Below are 16,087 nucleotides of genomic sequence, written 5' to 3'. Positions count from 1 at the left end.
TGATAATGTACTTTACCGCATGGTAACAAGCTCCTCGGAGGCAGTAGGATGAATAGCAACACAGCTATCAAAGTCGGCCTTAGTAGCACCCATCTTGACAGCAACACCGAAGCCTTGCAACATCTCGCCAACGCCGAGACCAAGAATGTGCAAACCAACAACCTTCTCCGAAGGGCCGGCGCAGATGATCTTCATCTCGGTGGGGTTCTTGGCCTTCTCCTCGGGGGACAGACCGACGTCGTAGAACATGTTGGTGAACTTGGTGTGGTAGACCTTGATCTTGTCGTCGCCGTAGCGCTGGCGGGCTTCGGGCTCGGTGAGACCGATTGAGCCAACCTCGGGGTGGGAGAAGACGACCGTGGGGATGTTTTCGTAGGAGATCTTGGAGGACTTCAGCTCAGGAGGACCGAAGATACGGTTGCCGAGTTGGCGACCGGCAGCAATTGCGACTGTATTCGTGCATTAGCGGGGTTCCATATGAGGGCTAAGATTCTAAGACATACCAGGAGTAAGCTCGGCCTGGCCGGTCACATCACCAAGAGCGTAAACGCCCTCGACAGAGGTGTTCTGGTACTCGTCAACGACGATGTGGCCGCTGGGGCTCAGCTTGATACCGGGAATATCGATAGCCAGCTCCTCGACCTCGGGAGCACGACCAACAGCCCAGAGAAGCTCGTTTACCTCGAGCTCGGAGCCGTCGTGATTGATCAGCTTGATCAAACGATCCTTGCCCTTGCCGTCGCGAATAAGCTGGATATCCTTGAAACCAGTGTGGTGACGGTGCATGTGGACACCAGCAGCCTCGTAGCGATCGGTCATAGTCTTCTGGACCATGGGGTCGAACTTGCGTAGGAAGTTGTCACCACGAATGAACATGTGGGTTTCCACGTTGACGGCGTTCATAACACCAGCCAACTCAACGGCGATGTAGCCAGCGCCAACGACGGCCATTTTGGGCGGCAACTCCTCCATCTCGAAGAAGCCATCGCTGGTGATACCGTGCTCGACGCCGGGGACCTTGGGCAGGCTGGGACGGCCACCGGTAGCGATCAAAATGTGGGGAGCAGTGTAGCGGGCGACACTACCATCCTCCTGATTAACCTCAATAACCTTGGGCTCGACAAAGTGGGCACGGCCATGCACCAGGTCAATGCCCTCATTGCCCCAGTTGCGCTCGTAGGCGCCGTTCAAGCGCTTGATCACAGCATCACGGGTGGTCTTGAACTTGTTGTAGTCGATCTTGATACCTTCGGGGATATCGTAACCGTAGTGTTTGCCAATGTCCATCGTCTCCTGGATAGTCGCAAAGTTCCAGGTCATCTTCTTGGGAACACATCTGGGATTCCGGTTAGCGCCGAACTTGATTTTTGCATCAGAATGTAACTATCAAGTGCAAATACTTACCCAACATTGACGCAGGTGCCACCGGACCGGCCGCTCTCGACAATCAGAGTCTTTGCGCCGTACCAGCCAGCGGCGCGACGGGCACTTCCACTACCACCGCTACCACCGCCAAGGACGATGTAGTCATACTGCTTAACATCGATAGGGGCCATTGTGGACGAAGTCTTGCTCTCTGAGACCGGGAAAGAGGAGGAAAAGTGACGGGAGATGGAGGAGAGTCGAGAAGTAGGCGCAATTGTGGTAGAGGGCTTGCTGTTGATGGTCGCCAGGGTTCGATTCGCGGTCGGTTGACCGGAGTGAATTCGTCTGCGAGCGGAAGACCGGGTCAGGAGGCTGCGAAAGCTGATCCGGGAAGGTTGAATAGGGAGGGAGCGGGAGAGCATGAATATGATGGAGGGGTATGTACAAGAAGAGGGGAAGCAGTTAGAGCTGACAAAAAAGTGGTGACGATAACCGGCCTTTGATACGCGGCGAGCTTTGCGGGCCGGGGAACATGCTTGATTTCTCAGCTCGGGCCCAGCCCACGTGATTACAAATCTATTATGTGCGATACACGTCTAGGCTAGTATAGTTCGGTAATATTCGACTATTTTCAATCTGGTGCAAGGGTATAAAGCTGACGATAAAAAAACATATATATATATATATATATATGAGAGAAAAAAAAGAGTGGAACGGCTCGGCTGGGTGTAAGTTCAGCCCATCCGATATCCGTGAGTATGAAAACTCGAATATGCACGACTCAAAGCAGAGCATTGTGTGCGGAATGAATCAAAGCCAAAAATATGGAAATTTGAAAGATTGATTGAGTAAATCAAGATATGTCCAAAATAAACCTTCGGACCTAGCCGAGGCTTAAGATAGAGTGGGTCACGGCGATGTATATTGCGCAGAAAAGACCTGTCGTAATAGCAAAGGTGGAAATGAAAAGAATCAGGGGGTATGCGAGCACGCTACAATGGTTCAAAGCCATGTATAGCCATGTATCCATGCAAGCCGTACCCAAGAAAGTATGAGATATGCGAGTATCGGGAGATCAGAGAAACGGCGGAGGGTTCAGTGAAGAAGGCCGTTTCTCTGGATCAAAGGTCGAAAGGGAGAGATAGCACTCTGTCAAGTCCACTGTTGTGACTGCATCCTGATGCATCGGCGTTGAGGGCGATGCAAAGGGAGACGAGGGGGCGCAACGAGTTTTCGAGGAGTATCTTTGGGTATTCGAAGGCATGAAGGGTCTTTAAAGATAGTTCTGAGAACTAGTGAGACTTTCCCAGCCGTGTTGTTCGCCCTCGATCAGTTGCCTAGAGCGAGTCTGACAGGGGGGCAAGTGTATGGTGGTTCGGGTCGGATGTCTGGGAGTATCTGTATCTTGATGGTGTAGGATGCGAAGCGGTTCGATATGATGTTCCGGACAAGACGCTCATAGTTATTCGCAAGCATGATTGTCCCGGTCGACTCTGCGATCTCTTATCTAGTGATTCGGTGTCTACCTAAGTAGTATAGACATCACAACCGAATGACTAGTGAGAATACGCAATAACCGCAAAAGAGATGACGCAGATGCACAGCGGGATAAAGACACTGCGTTCCATATCGGCGGGGTTCTCAGAGTGCTTCATGGTCTGGGGGGGGAGGGGGAAGATGATGATGTGGCTATACAGAGGGGGATCGCAGATGGGAGGGGGTGCTGTTTATGGGGCGGAGAAGCCGTTCTCCAATCCCCACGCTTGAATTGCTGAGGTAATCGTTGGGGCCTCAACAAATGACCCGTCACATGATGCCGATTGGACGTTTTCGTTCATCTACGCCATGTGGACCTTTCATCTTGGGCACAGAGACACACCGCACAAAAGAAACGGATAAGATGGGCCGGTTCAAAGCCACTGCAGAGAATCATGAGCCCCACGTGACTGTGTTGGTACCTGCAGTAGAGGGCTCCAGTATGGGGCTCGGGCCACCGTAGACCCAGACCGGTGGCCAAAAGTCAGCGCCTATTCTTTTTAGATTAAACGGATCAAAATGTTCTATAGACGCAATGGCCATCCAATCTTCCAAACATTCAAGGAACCTTCCTGAATGGTGGCTAGGCTCCTTGCCAACAGCTGAAACGCCTCGGATGATCCTCTAGGAATTTTAGATCTCAGAAACCACGACAGTCCAACTCATGGCCTCAGGTATGAGGGAGGTTTGACCGAGTCCTGGAATCCACGAGTACCTTGATTCTGCCACACGTCCTGCTGGCCCTTGTTTACCTGCCCACATTCACGAAGTGCAAGAATGCAAGGGGATGACCCAAGCACCAGGAACATGCCAATCAGGACGAGCAACAACGGCCTCCATACCGACGTAGAAACCAGGAGATGGCCTTGCTAGCCAAGGGAGCAAGGAATTCGCGCCCCCAGGCTCCCCTGCGCGACTTGACCTTGCTCTTTAGAGTCATTCGAGTATACATCAACGGACCACCCCCTAGTCCAACGCCTAATATTTCGACTATCGGCACCCGCAATCCGAAATCCGTCCATTCAACGCCAATATGCGTGTCTCCGCCGTCGTTCTCACTTTCGCCTCCATCATGTCTCTGGGTGCGGCCCAGAGTGCCATCGTGAAGGATGACAGAATTAACATGTCCTGCGACTTCGCTCAGGACAAGACTGGCATGCTGCAGTACCCGTACTGCTGCCGCGACCTGCAGCCTCTGAGATCAAACTCCAAAAGCAACCAGGCCGAGGACTGTACGTTTCAAACTATTTGAATGGATAAGGCACTCAAATCGCTAATGTTGGGACCAGGCGACCTGTTGCAAAAACCCCAGCTGTGTGAGGACCAATCTCGACCCGCTTGCTGCTACACTATCGTACGTTGCTCCATTTTAATAATTGCGGAAGGAAGGCTAACCTTGTTTGTTTGCAATCAGGGCCCGAAGAAGATCTGTACCTCGCACGTCGTTTTCCAGAGCGCGGAGGATGTCTAAGGTGGCGAAGGGAATCATGTTCATAGCGGCGTATGATCGGCTTTCGGAAATCATACACGCGACCTTGTTCGATGTCAATATTCAATCGACATCGAGAATACATACCAGATTGCCAATACAACCCACTACGATATCCATGGATGTAGTCGATTATGAATAAATTGGATAATGATATTATAAGAGGGCCATGAAAAGGCAACCCAAGGATATATGATAATGCTCAGTAAATCAAACGCTCCGCCAATGCTAGAAAAATGCTATATACAGCTCAACTTCTTGGAAGAGCAGGGTGTGTCACCACTAGTCAGACTTCACGTCCAACATCCGCTCGGTGTTCCTGCGGAACAGCTTCTCTGCGAGTTCAGGCTCGTGAGCGCAAAGATCCAGGCACCATTCTGTGAAAGGGCTGATGTCGACACCGGTAAAGCGAGTATGAGGCCAGTCGGTGGCGTAAATGACTCGGTCCGGCGCCGCAGAGAGAAACTCGCGGGCCATGGCCTTGAGATCACGCATGTGTCTGTCTTTGGTGAGGCGGTAAGGGGCGGACACTTTAATGTAGGTGCTTCCTTGGCGGATCAAGGAAATCAGGGAGTCGAACCCGGGAAGGCTGTAGGGGTCGAAGGGCTGAGGTTCCTTTGTCCATGAGATAGAAGAGAGTTCAGGGCTTCCGAAGTGGTCGATGCAGACGGTGACGCCGAGACGAGGCACGATGGATTCGAGCATGGGGACCATCTTCAAAGGAACGTATGTTTCGATGATCCAGTTCCGAGGCCGGGCAACGTCGGCGTGTCGAAGCAAATCCTGTTCCAACTCGGCCTGGTCCATGACCTTTCCCACGGACTGGAGGTTCACTCGGAGACCACGGACACCCAGAGCATGCCACGCATCGAGCGTTTCTTGTTGGATAGTGTCGGGGTCAACCACCACGACTCCACGACCACGGGAAGGGCCGACTTTAGCCAGGGCGGCTAGAAGGCAGGAGTTATCCGTTCCATAGATGGAGGGCTGCACAAAGACGAGGTTCTCCACCCCTAGTGTAGACTCGAAGTAAAGAGCATCTTCCAGCGTATGGGTTGTAGGCTGGTATACTGCTTTTGGAGAGATAGGGAACTGCTTGGGTTCCACGACGTGCATGTGGCTGTCCCATGATCCTGGAGGAATTCTGTGCTCCAGGGGCACGCTCACGCGTGTTGCCGCTGCATGAAAAGAACGTTGGACCAGACGGGACGCCGGAGCTGTCGTTAGCAGTATGCGCGCTGGGCCTCCCAAGATCTCGGGATAAGGCTGAGTCGAAGAAGTAAGCATCGTGAAAAGGGATGGTGATATTGAGTGATGTCGACCACCACAGCAGCAGGGGAGTAGACAGAAGAAAGAAAGGATGCAGCTTTACGGAGTACAACTCACCGATGAGCAGGTCCTGACGCTGTGGATTGCCCTGAGGGCCCTGACCGGTATCATGCCACCGTGCTGGGTCAATCGGCCAACGTCCGTCACAGTCAGACGTAGGTCTAGGTGGGCAGAAAAGCAAGGAAATTGACCATCTAAAAAAATCTGCCGTGTGCCGTGTTCTCAGTTGCGGTATTGAGATCTGACCCACCCTCGGCTTCAATATTTACCCAGAAGGAGAGCACAGGCGAGGAGGTTAGTCGAGGGGGAGCCGAAGGGCGACGCGGAAGTCGTCCGTGAGGCAGGCGGCAGTGACACTACCCACTTGCACCGGCAAAATGCAGACGGCAGGACGTGCTCTTCATAATTTCCATAATTTTTTTGCAGTGCTACCACTCAAAGGAGAGGTTTTCCGTCAAGCGGAGCCACGAACCACCGAGTGGGCTCCGCGGAGCGACCCGACTGCCGACTGCAGAAGTATGGAGTTTCGGAAAGGCTGGAGCGTGCGAGTGCAGACGGAGAGAGGCGAAGATACCATTGAACCCCCGGAGATTAATCGCTGAACCGGTATCCTCGTGCATGAGGTTCAAGGTTGCAGACGGAAAGGAGGTTCATGCGCCAGAGAAGGTCGGAAGTTGACCGAGCATACAAAAAAAAACCTTAATGCTACGGGATGCCGAGAACGCCCTGATCCCCCCTCCCCTCCACTCGCTCCTTTTGTCTCTCTGCCCACTCTCTGCCGATATTCCGTGTTCCTTTCCCCAGATTTCCGAATCGCCTCCACAGCAGCTCTTCTTGGGGAGAGCCATCATGAGCGCCTTTTCAGCATGGCTAGAACCATCGCGTTGGACCACTAGTTCATACTATGTACTAGTCGTCTGCGTGATAGCGTGCGGCAGTATTCCGAAAGGTAATTGGGTCCCCCCTAGCTGATGCATCGGTATCACCCTGGAAAGAATAGAGTGCTTACGATCACAAGGGTACGATGAGGGTGGCTACAGTGCTAGCGTCAAGCTCGAGTCATTCATGATCGATTTCAACCTCCTGAAATCTCACTGGATGAACGATCCAACAGGCTTGACTAACCGAAGTGCAAACATCACCTCCTTCAATGTGCTGGGTGCGGCATTTGGCGCCCTGACTGGTCTCGATCTCAATGATCGCCTGGGTCGTCTGTGGTCGTGGCGATTGGCCATGGTCGTCTACATGGTCGGCACCTTTATTCAGGTCTTCTCATCCGGGATTTATGGCTTGCTGCTGTTCGCTCGCATTTTCTCCGGACTGGGCGCTGGTCTATTAACCGTCACATCGCCCCTTTATCTGTCAGAGGTGGCGCCCAAGGCGACGCGCGGTCTGTCTGTCGGCTTGTACATGGTCGCTCTACTGACGGTACTTTCCATGGGTAGGTCTTTCAATCTAATATCCGGCGCTAGTCAGGAACCCCATCTAACTCCACTGTTTGATAGGCTTCTTTATCAACTATGGCGCCAAAATCCACATGGCCGCCACGCGTACCCAATATCGCCTAGTTCAAGCCATCCCTCTGATCCCTGCAGGGATCACCCTGATTCTTTCGTGGTGGTGCCCGGAGACACCGCGATACCTCGCCTCGAAGCAGCGCCACAAGGAAGCGAAGGAGGTACTCGCACGTCTGCGTGGAAAGCCCATCGACGATGAAAGTGTTGTGGCCGAATTCGAGGAGATTGACCACCAGGCCAAGGAGCGGGCCGACTTGAAGTCCATCTCGCACTGGGCAGCTTTCAAGGAGTCCCAGACCAATCCCAACTACCGCCAGCGATTCTGGCTGCTCATGACCATGCAAACCATTGCGCAGTGGACAGGTGGAAACGGTATTACATATTACATTTCGACGATCTTTACCTACGCCGGTGTCGCCGATTCCACCTCCCTCATTTCCTCCGGCGCGTACGGAATCGTCAAGCTGGTCTTCACCATGGCATTCACCTGGGGCCTGATCGATCTCTTCGGCCGACGCCGCTGCGCTTTGACCGGACTGTCCTTGCAATTGGCCGCACACATCTACATGGGCATATACATGGGGCTGCAGCCGGGCTCTTCCGACAACAAATCCGCCTCCGACGCAGCCATCGCCTCGGTCTTCATCTACGCCGTCGGCTGGTCTGTAGGTCTTTGCACAATCCCCTACCTGTACGGCACGGAAATTTTCCCAAGCCACATCCGGAATGTGAGCTACGCTCTCAGCATGGGTCTTCACTGGTTCTTCCAGTTTGCCGTTGTCCGCGTCACCCCCAACATGCTCACCAACCTGCACGTATGGGGTGCTTACCTCTTCTGGGCTATCATTTGTACCCTCGGTATCATCATTCTGGGTATTTGGATGCCCGAAACCAAGGGTGTGCCCATCGAGCGTATGGATGACCTCTTCTCTGGGCCATGGTACCTCCGCTGGCGCGCTAAGGTCTCTACCGCCGATGAATACTCTGACTCTGGGGACACCCTTGCGTCGCACGAGCAGCACCATGATACCTTCAAGACTGATTAATCGGCACCTTGGAGTTCATATTCTTGTTCACTTGTGAACACTTTCTACATGGCCATGCCTGACTCCGCTTACATATTCCATTTTTTCTGGAGCAGCTAGCACGCGCAATATCTTGTGCATTTCCAGGCGATTGCTCGGTATATAATTTTGATAACCCTATACCCTCTGTATTTAACTGTTTGCATTCTGGGCTTAGCTCCTATGTATATATGATATCCTTTAGGTTTTGGGAAAAAGCCTATTGAAACCAAGCACTCAAGATCCAGGTATATACTTACTAAAATTTGAATATTCCACACGCTCAACTTTTCTACCTCAAAATATCTCTACCGGGGAATCATCAAGCACAAAAACAGAAAAAGAATCGCTTTTCATTATCGCCCCCCACTCCAATTCGTATCAAAAGACGCCATATTCGCCGTGATGGGCTGCGCATATGAGAATGCCTCAAATACCTCAGGCGTAATCTCGTACGAGCCTGGGTCATCTACCGTCATCACGGCGTTGGGCATGCCGCCTAGGAGGTGTGTTGGTGGCATCTGCGGTACATCGTTCATTTGAGAGAGGTCAAAGTTGCTGACAGGTTGTTGGAAGAGGTAGCCTGGTAGCATGGAGGCTGATGGGTTTGGCGCCGGTGTTCCCTGGGTGCTCATTGCTGCTCTGCTTTGTTGGCGTTGGTGAAGAGTACCTGGGGAGGCGTGGCGGGACGGGTTGCTTGCCGGGGATTGGCTTGAGTGGGGTGGACGGGAAAGTTGGGGTTGGGGTTGAGGTTGAGGGTTTTCGGGCCGGACCCCCGTGGGGGTGTGAATGTCGATTTGGAGTTTCTGGAGCTCTTGGTAGACGAGGTTGAGGGCTGTTGTGATGACTGGGTTGGAGACCTTGACTCGTTCTAGGGCGAGGATGCAGAATTTGAGCTTGTCCAGGGTTCCTGGTGCGGCGTATTTCAAGGCCTGAATTTCGAGGAGGAAGATCGAGGCTGCCGTGTAGATGCTGTACGCGAGGGAGAGGACGACGTGGTTGTCGCCGAAGGTACGACGGTAAAGGTCGAATAGTGATAGGATGGTCGTGGCCGATGCCATACACTGGACGAGATGGCTCTTGTCATAAGCATCTTGCCGGGCCTTGAACAGACCGCGAGAACAGAGGACGGGACGGTGGAGCAGAATATTGACAGTGTGATATAAACAGCTGGAATCTGGTCAGCAAGAATTTGACAAGTGCTGGCATAATAGGCAAGACATACTTAAGAGTCATGATATGACTTGGCGGGGAGTACGGTGGCAGGTCTGTTGCCACGAGCCTCAAGTAGTCGGGGAGCTCATCCCACCACTCGCCTAGGTTTCTGGCTTGTTCTTGAACACAGTCGAAGAACTCGGCCTCGGTACTTTGACGCATCGGATCATAAACATGAACCAGGATCTGATTTAGAATCTCGGCCAGCCCGCACATCTGAATGAAGCAAGTGGTTGAGTGTGCCTGTGTGGGTGGGTAGTGTGCGCCATCGGGGAAGGTCACGCCGTGCGGAGTCCAAATTTCGATCTCAGATGTATCATCGACTAGAATAATGTCAATATGTATAGAAAACAGTATGGGAAAGAAGAAACATACGGATCATGCGCGGTGGGCTGACACGAGAGTGCTGCATAGTCGGTGCGCGGCCAAAGTATAGGGAAATAATCTTATCCCAGAAATAACAACTCCAGAAGAGTCGGTTGCGGATCTCAATATCTTCATCGCTCAGATGTGCCGATCCGGGATATTTCCGGCTGTCGATCGATATTCCAAGATCGTCTAGTATACGGAAGGCCATCCCACTGTACAGCCATGCCTGTGTACGGTTGCCACGGCCACATTCCTGCGCACTGAGTAGCAACAGGATCTGTATCGTTGGGATACCTGCATATCCCGTTTTAAGCGATTCGAAGAGCCCCGTCACGGCCCGTTGGTAGAATAGCGCTCCACCATCATACGAGTCCAGGAGCGGACCGACTTGAGGCTCCGCTTTGCACCACCGTACAGAGTGAGACAACACGGCGTTCATTAAGACATCTGAATAATAAGGTCCGTTGATTTTCATATCACCTGCGCGTGGGTCAATAGATAGACATGGCAACTCCACCGAGGCGAAACATACGTGTAAATGCAGGACGATAGACGAAGTTGAACAGTGGCTGGATCCAACACCAATGGGAATCGAGGAGGTATTGGAAAGGTTCCTGCAGATCCAATTAGTCCGGGGTTATACAAAGGTTCGAGCTGAGTATATCATATATCATACCGGCATCATAGCCATCTGCTCAAAGGCCCGCTCCCGCCAGGCACTATTGATTAGTCGCTCCTTGCGGGCCTCGATTTCCTGGGCGTAATGCGACGTCGACGCGGTCTCGCTAGCCACTCCGCTAGGAAGCTGGAACAAACTAGTTGGACCGTGGAAAGAGATGCGACCGTCATTTTCGACATTCAATCCATCAAATTCCCTCGCGAGATCCTGCGCGTCGTCGATTTCCGTCTTGATTCGACGGCCAGCACTCGAGCTAGACTCGGCCACCGAAGCAGGAGAGCTACCCTTGCGAGCCTCCATTTCGGTCTGTTGACCACGCAGCTTAGACAAAGCATCTTCGAGCTGAGCAACTCTTGCTTCCAGTTGTTTGGTATAGGATAAGGTCGGCGCCCTATAAGTGGGGGGGAGGGATGTCAGCCACCGGTCGCGACCGGGATCCCAAACGCTCGTACTCACAAGCTATACACGCACGCCTCGCCCCTCGCAGCGCAGCGCGAACATGACGGACTAGCTCCGTTACACTTGACCTGTCAGAGGGTCAGCTTCAGCTTATTGGCACATGGGCACACCCATCTCGGAATTTGCCCGACTCGTACCTTGCGCTTGCGACAAGCCTCGCAGGAGAAAGCACTTTTCCGGGGAAGTGCCGGCTTAAAAGGCACGTCGGCCATATCGGAGGGACCCTCTACCACCATCGGAGATTCACGGGGTAATACTCTTCCCCCATTGAGGAATCAGTTCAGGTAGGAGAAAAGGAAAGGAGGAAATTTTGGCCCCATGAACGTGGGGCTTTGATCGCGGGGAGGTTTTTTAACCTTTTTTCGCCCGGTGGACCACTTTTGGAGTCTTTTTGGAGATCTCTTGGGTCTTTTGGGTCTTTTGGGCGTCAGGTCTTGGCTTAGTGAGATAGTGTACTGTAGGCTTGACGGATCACTTCACTCGTCGAGCTTAGCCAATGTACAGGGAGCTCCGCTTGGGCAATCTCGACGACCAGCCAATTGTGGAGTGTGCTCGGCGATGCTTCGGTCAATTAGCCGCATGCAGTCAGAGGTGAGATTTGTTGAATTCGCACGATTGTTGTGATAGGATAGGATTAGATGGTTAGATGATTCGAGAAAGAGGAGCGGGTCCCTGGAAGTGGAGTGGATCATCGGTCGATCCTGTCATGGGAACTCGCCGTGATGTAAATTGTACGTGGGCCGACTGTATGTGGGATCGAATGTGGAAGGTTTGTCGAGTTGGTCAAGTTTGAAGATATTGAAAATATTGAAAGATATTGAAAGATATTGAGAAATATGCAGGTATTGACGTTATGTCCAGGTTATTACACAATCATTTGCTTCCCTTCTTGAACTTGCTTTTGTCTTTGCCCTTGCCCTTGCCCTTGCCTTTGCCCTTGTCCTTACCGAACATCTTCGGAGCATCACGCTCGTCCTTGCCCTTCTTCCACCCAACATTGCCCTCGTGGCGCATCTTAGCATCGTCCAGGCGCTTCTTGTCCTTGTTGCTAAGCTTAGCCTTATCCTTCTTAACCTTACCCGCGTTGGGTCCGTTCAACTCCTCCGCACCAATCTTACGGGCTGCAAGCTTCTGCTGCTCCGTCTCGAACCATGTCCGCTTGGGTCGTGCCATGATCTCTGCACCGTGCTTCATGATGTTCTCGGTCTTGTTGACCTGCATCTCGGCTTGTGACATTTGCTTCTCCGTCTTCTCCTCCTGCAGGACCTCTTGCACCTCGTCGGCAAGATCCTCTGCTTTCTGGCTCCAGTCATCAGCCACCGCGGTCTCAACCACACGGCTGACAATCTTGGCGCCCTGGGCCTTGCCGGCCTTCACAGCGGCCTTGACAACCTTGCGGTCCGGTTCAGCAGCGATAGTGCATGCCCGACCGGAGCGACCGGCACGGGCTGTACGACCAACACGATGCAGGTAGATCTCATGGCTCTGTGGGGCTTCGTAGTTGATAACAGTCTCCACTCCTTTAATATCTAGACCACGAGAAGCAACGTCTGTACAAAGAAGGAAAGCGACCTTGCCATCGCGGAAGTTCTCCACACTTTTGATACGCTAGAAAGAGAAGTCAGTAAAAAGATCTGTAGTTGGAAACATCGCGAAGCATACCTGTTCTTGGCTCAAACTACCGTGCAACTCAGCAGCCTTCATGCCCAGCAGACCGAACATAATGCGGACACGATGCGCTTCCTTCTTTTGTCGGAAGAAAATGATGACTCTTCCTGTGTAAATCTCCTTGCACAAGTGAAGGAGACATCCGAGACGCTTGTCCTCGCGACCTGGACGCAGACGGACGAATTCTTGAGTCAGGGTACCGACAGTCTGCTTCTTGGCATCCACCATCAAACGCATCGGACGGTTCATACCAACACGAATAAGTTTGTCGACTGATTCTGTCATGGTGGCAGAGAAGAGCATAGTCTGGCGTGACTTGGGAATAGTCGTCAAAATCTCGTTCAACTCGTCCGCGAATCCGTCCTCAAGCATACGATCGGCTTCGTCGAGAACCAGAATTTCCAGGGTATCAACAGTGAAACTGGGAGAGTTGCGCATGTGATCAATGAAACGACCGGGAGTGGCAATGATGACATCGGGGCGCTTCTTCAAGATATTTTCCTGTTCGCGAAGGCTGAAACCACCGATAAGTTGACAGAAAGTGACATCGGTGAAAGTGGCAAGCTTCACGGCAACATTGTAACATTGCACCGCCAATTCACGAGTAGGCATTAGGATAGTGACACGACTCGTAGGAACCTTGCGAGGACGGAAGAGCAGACGCTCCAGAATGGGGACGATGAAAGCACCTGTCTTTCCTGAACCAGTCACGGCACTACCGACAATATCTTTGCCCAGAAGTGCCACGGGAATGGCCTTGCGCTGGATAGGAGTGGGGTCGATGAATCCGACGGAGGCCAAGCCCCGCAGGATAGGACGAGAAAGGTTGAAATCTTGGAATGTGCTCTTCGCAGCGGCGGCTTTCTCGTCAATCTTCTCTTCGGGAGCGAAGAAGGCTTTGCGCTTCTCTTGTTCCTCGGCATCAACCTCGCTCTCGACATCGGTTTCGCGATCGGAGCCAATGTCATCGGGGTGACCAACGGGGGTCGCAACGGAGTCATTATCGGATGCGGCGTCATCGTCATCTTCTTCCTCTTCCTCGTCCGATCCTTCTTCCTCGTCGTCTTCCGCCCCAGATCCGGCTTCAGGACCTTCGGCATCACTCTCCTCTTCAGCACTATCGGCGCCCATGCCGAAACCGTCCTCAGCCATCAACTCATCGTCACCGAAATCGACCTCCATGCCGGCGTCAGACTCGTCTTCAGCATCGGAAGCACTTTCTTCCACCTTGGGCTGCTTCTTCTGCTTCTTCTGAGCAGCAGCATCCTTCTTTGCTTGCCTCCGCTCAATGATGTCGTCGATATCAACAGCCTTTCTGTCGGAGTGGGGACCGGTCTGCTTAGGCTCGTCCAGACCCCAACCATCAAAGCCTTCGGTGACGCCCTGGTTGGCCGCGCCAGCCACATCAAACTCGAAGTCGGGATTCAAGGCTCCGTCATCATCGGCAACACCAATTTTCTCATCATCTTCCTCATCCTCTGACTCGGCCTCGGCGACAGGCTCTGCCTTGTCTTTCTTGTTCTTCCCATTCTTAGCTTGCTGCTTTTGCTTCTTGTTCTTTTCCTTGGTGGTTTCAACATCGCGCTTGCGCTTTTTCGTATCGGCAGATTGCGCATTGTCATCTTCCTCCGCGAACTCGTTCTCGTTCTCGTCGTCGTCAAAACGGGGAACGTCCTCCTCGTCGGACAGCGTCAGGACAAAGTCGTCGTCCTTAGCGGCGCTCCGCTTGCTGTTGGGTGCCATTGTGGAGGCAGCACAATTCGAACCGGAGTCAATTAAGGACCTGAAAACCCTTCGCGACTTCACAAAAAAATCGAGCTGTAGTAGAATCCCCAGTCTCCTCGCCGCAAAAAAGAAATCAACAGCAGAAAAAAAAAGTTCCCTGGGCGGTGAGCAGAAATTTAGATGACTAAAACCAGAGCCGCCCCGGCCAGATTGGGATTGTCCCGCTTCAACTACAGCCCAATCGAGAAGTTAATCTAAACGAGGTTACCCGTATGATTCTTTGTTCTTTCTGGCCATTTTCTGGCGTATTTATTAAGTATCTCCAGGGAACTAGGGCAGCTTCCTAAATACCTTCCTAGGTATCTTCCTAGGTATCTTTCCGAATATCTTCGGGCTAGCTCTTTCTATAACTAATCTTGTCCCTTTTCCAGGATCTCCTTTTGAATAATTTTGAACACGCCTGACCTTAGTGACCTTCTTCGACAGGGACCGGGCAAATCGATGGCATTGCAATCGCGTCTACGAACATCTATCTAAGGGTAATCTTGGCCTCCTTATACAAGGACACAGACAAAAACGGCCGTATGTCAATCGCGTCTCAGGCTGCTAATAATATTCTTCGCCGTCGACATGAAAAGAACGGCATCATCCCTAAAATCCCACGCCAAGCTAAAACCGTCTCTGCTCCTTGGGCACCTTCTCCTGTATGTAGTTATACATTAGGCCCGCGGCATACTTATGCCAGTGGAGACGAGTACATTCATCCAGTGAGTCACGCAGGGTCGGGAAGTAGTAATTTTCCGTCATCATTTGGCCTTCCCCGTCATTGCTCGCAGTACCATCGAAGAAAGCCTCATGGTTGATATCGACGGCTCCTGTGAACACCGTCTCCTCTAGCCAGTTTTCGAACGAGTCGCAGTCGCATTGGTTCTCCCAGCATGGCCACACACTGTACTCACAGTGATGTTCCCAACGGGCGAAGGGCATGGATTCCCAGGCTGCACCGTAGGCTGTGTCCTTGGGTCCCTTGTAGAACTCGTAGTTCTTGTTGACGCTTGTGCACAATGAGAGCTCGGAACGCTTGAGCCTGGGATTCTCCGATAATGCTAGCTGTGGTGTGCAGCGTTTCATCCCGGTGTCAATCTTCTGAGCAGCTGTATACGCCTCCCAGATCTTCTCGGACGCTACAACCGCCTCCCACTGGCGGCGATACTGCGGATCCAGCTCTGGACGCATAATACCGAACCCCTTTGGAGATATCAGGCGAGGAGCCTTGAGCCTGGACCTGACAAGGTAGAAGGCTCGATGCTCTAAATATGGTTAGATGACCCGAGACTTTGCATACGCATCGTACTAGCGACGGCGCAGGTCCTCCATGAGTATGGCGCGTTCGGTCGAGTTCAGACCATTTCGGAAGTTCATTTCGGAACCCCCACATGTCTGGAATAATAGTCGGCCGGTCACACTCCGCTTTGGACGCTTCTCGACCGGCTTGGCGAGAAGAGGCTGGCAGGTTGTCTGGTATATCGCAGAATTGGTTTCAGTGCCGGGTCCAGATCGCAACAGAGACTTAAACTCTTCAGCGAGCTTGTCGCGCGAAATCCCTTCCGGACTGAAGTGATCTGAAGATCGCGGTACTTGGTGGGGTTCCATCGGCTGGCGTACCATATTG

General features: G+C 52.5%; 7 protein-coding genes across 7 annotated transcripts; 2 read left to right on the top strand and 5 right to left on the bottom strand.

Moving 5' to 3' along the window:
- Positions 1–12: 12 nt before the first annotated feature.
- glr1 (glutathione-disulfide reductase GLR1) lies at positions 13–1,787 on the bottom strand (the record flags this gene model as incomplete). The annotated part of the gene is made up of 3 exons (XM_056881505.1): positions 13–449; positions 504–1,336; positions 1,405–1,787. The coding sequence occupies 3 exons, from the start codon at positions 1,785–1,787 to the stop codon at positions 13–15; spliced, it is 1,653 nt and encodes a 550-aa protein (XP_056746743.1).
- Positions 1,788–3,934: 2,147 nt separating this feature from the next.
- N7443_001448 (uncharacterized protein) lies at positions 3,935–4,372 on the top strand (the record flags this gene model as incomplete). The annotated part of the gene is made up of 3 exons (XM_056881504.1): positions 3,935–4,133; positions 4,191–4,255; positions 4,316–4,372. The coding sequence occupies 3 exons, from the start codon at positions 3,935–3,937 to the stop codon at positions 4,370–4,372; spliced, it is 321 nt and encodes a 106-aa protein (XP_056746742.1).
- Positions 4,373–4,672: 300 nt separating this feature from the next.
- Positions 4,673–5,677, bottom strand: N7443_001447 (uncharacterized protein; the record flags this gene model as incomplete). The annotated part of the gene is made up of 1 exon (XM_056881503.1): positions 4,673–5,677. One exon carries the CDS (start codon positions 5,675–5,677, stop codon positions 4,673–4,675), a length of 1,005 nt encoding a protein of 334 aa, XP_056746741.1.
- Positions 5,678–6,421: 744 nt separating this feature from the next.
- Positions 6,422–8,282, top strand: N7443_001446 (uncharacterized protein; the record flags this gene model as incomplete). The annotated part of the gene is made up of 3 exons (XM_056881502.1): positions 6,422–6,668; positions 6,738–7,160; positions 7,225–8,282. 3 exons carry the CDS (start codon positions 6,422–6,424, stop codon positions 8,280–8,282), a joined length of 1,728 nt encoding a protein of 575 aa, XP_056746740.1.
- A 374-nt stretch (positions 8,283–8,656) lies between these two features.
- N7443_001445 (putative C6 transcription factor) lies at positions 8,657–11,258 on the bottom strand (the record flags this gene model as incomplete). Its single annotated transcript, XM_056881501.1, has 7 exons — positions 8,657–9,470; positions 9,526–9,838; positions 9,891–10,364; positions 10,417–10,453; positions 10,561–10,954; positions 11,035–11,090; positions 11,160–11,258. The coding sequence occupies 7 exons, from the start codon at positions 11,256–11,258 to the stop codon at positions 8,657–8,659; spliced, it is 2,187 nt and encodes a 728-aa protein (XP_056746739.1).
- A 637-nt stretch (positions 11,259–11,895) lies between these two features.
- On the bottom strand, positions 11,896–14,433 carry drs1 (putative ATP-dependent RNA helicase DRS1; the record flags this gene model as incomplete). Its single annotated transcript, XM_056881500.1, has 2 exons — positions 11,896–12,630; positions 12,685–14,433. The coding sequence occupies 2 exons, from the start codon at positions 14,431–14,433 to the stop codon at positions 11,896–11,898; spliced, it is 2,484 nt and encodes an 827-aa protein (XP_056746738.1).
- Positions 14,434–15,084: 651 nt separating this feature from the next.
- N7443_001443 (uncharacterized protein) lies at positions 15,085–16,083 on the bottom strand (the record flags this gene model as incomplete). Its single annotated transcript, XM_056881499.1, has 2 exons — positions 15,085–15,725; positions 15,777–16,083. The coding sequence occupies 2 exons, from the start codon at positions 16,081–16,083 to the stop codon at positions 15,085–15,087; spliced, it is 948 nt and encodes a 315-aa protein (XP_056746737.1).
- Between the last annotated feature and the right edge of the window lie 4 nt (positions 16,084–16,087).

The sequence above is a fragment of the Penicillium atrosanguineum genome, assembly GCF_028827265.1.
Source record: "Penicillium atrosanguineum strain IBT 20685 chromosome Unknown utg000001l_segment0_segment0, whole genome shotgun sequence".
NCBI lineage: Eukaryota > Fungi > Ascomycota > Eurotiomycetes > Eurotiales > Aspergillaceae > Penicillium > Penicillium atrosanguineum.
Note: the sequence above shows the minus strand (reverse complement) of the source record. Positions and strands in the feature narration are given on the sequence as shown.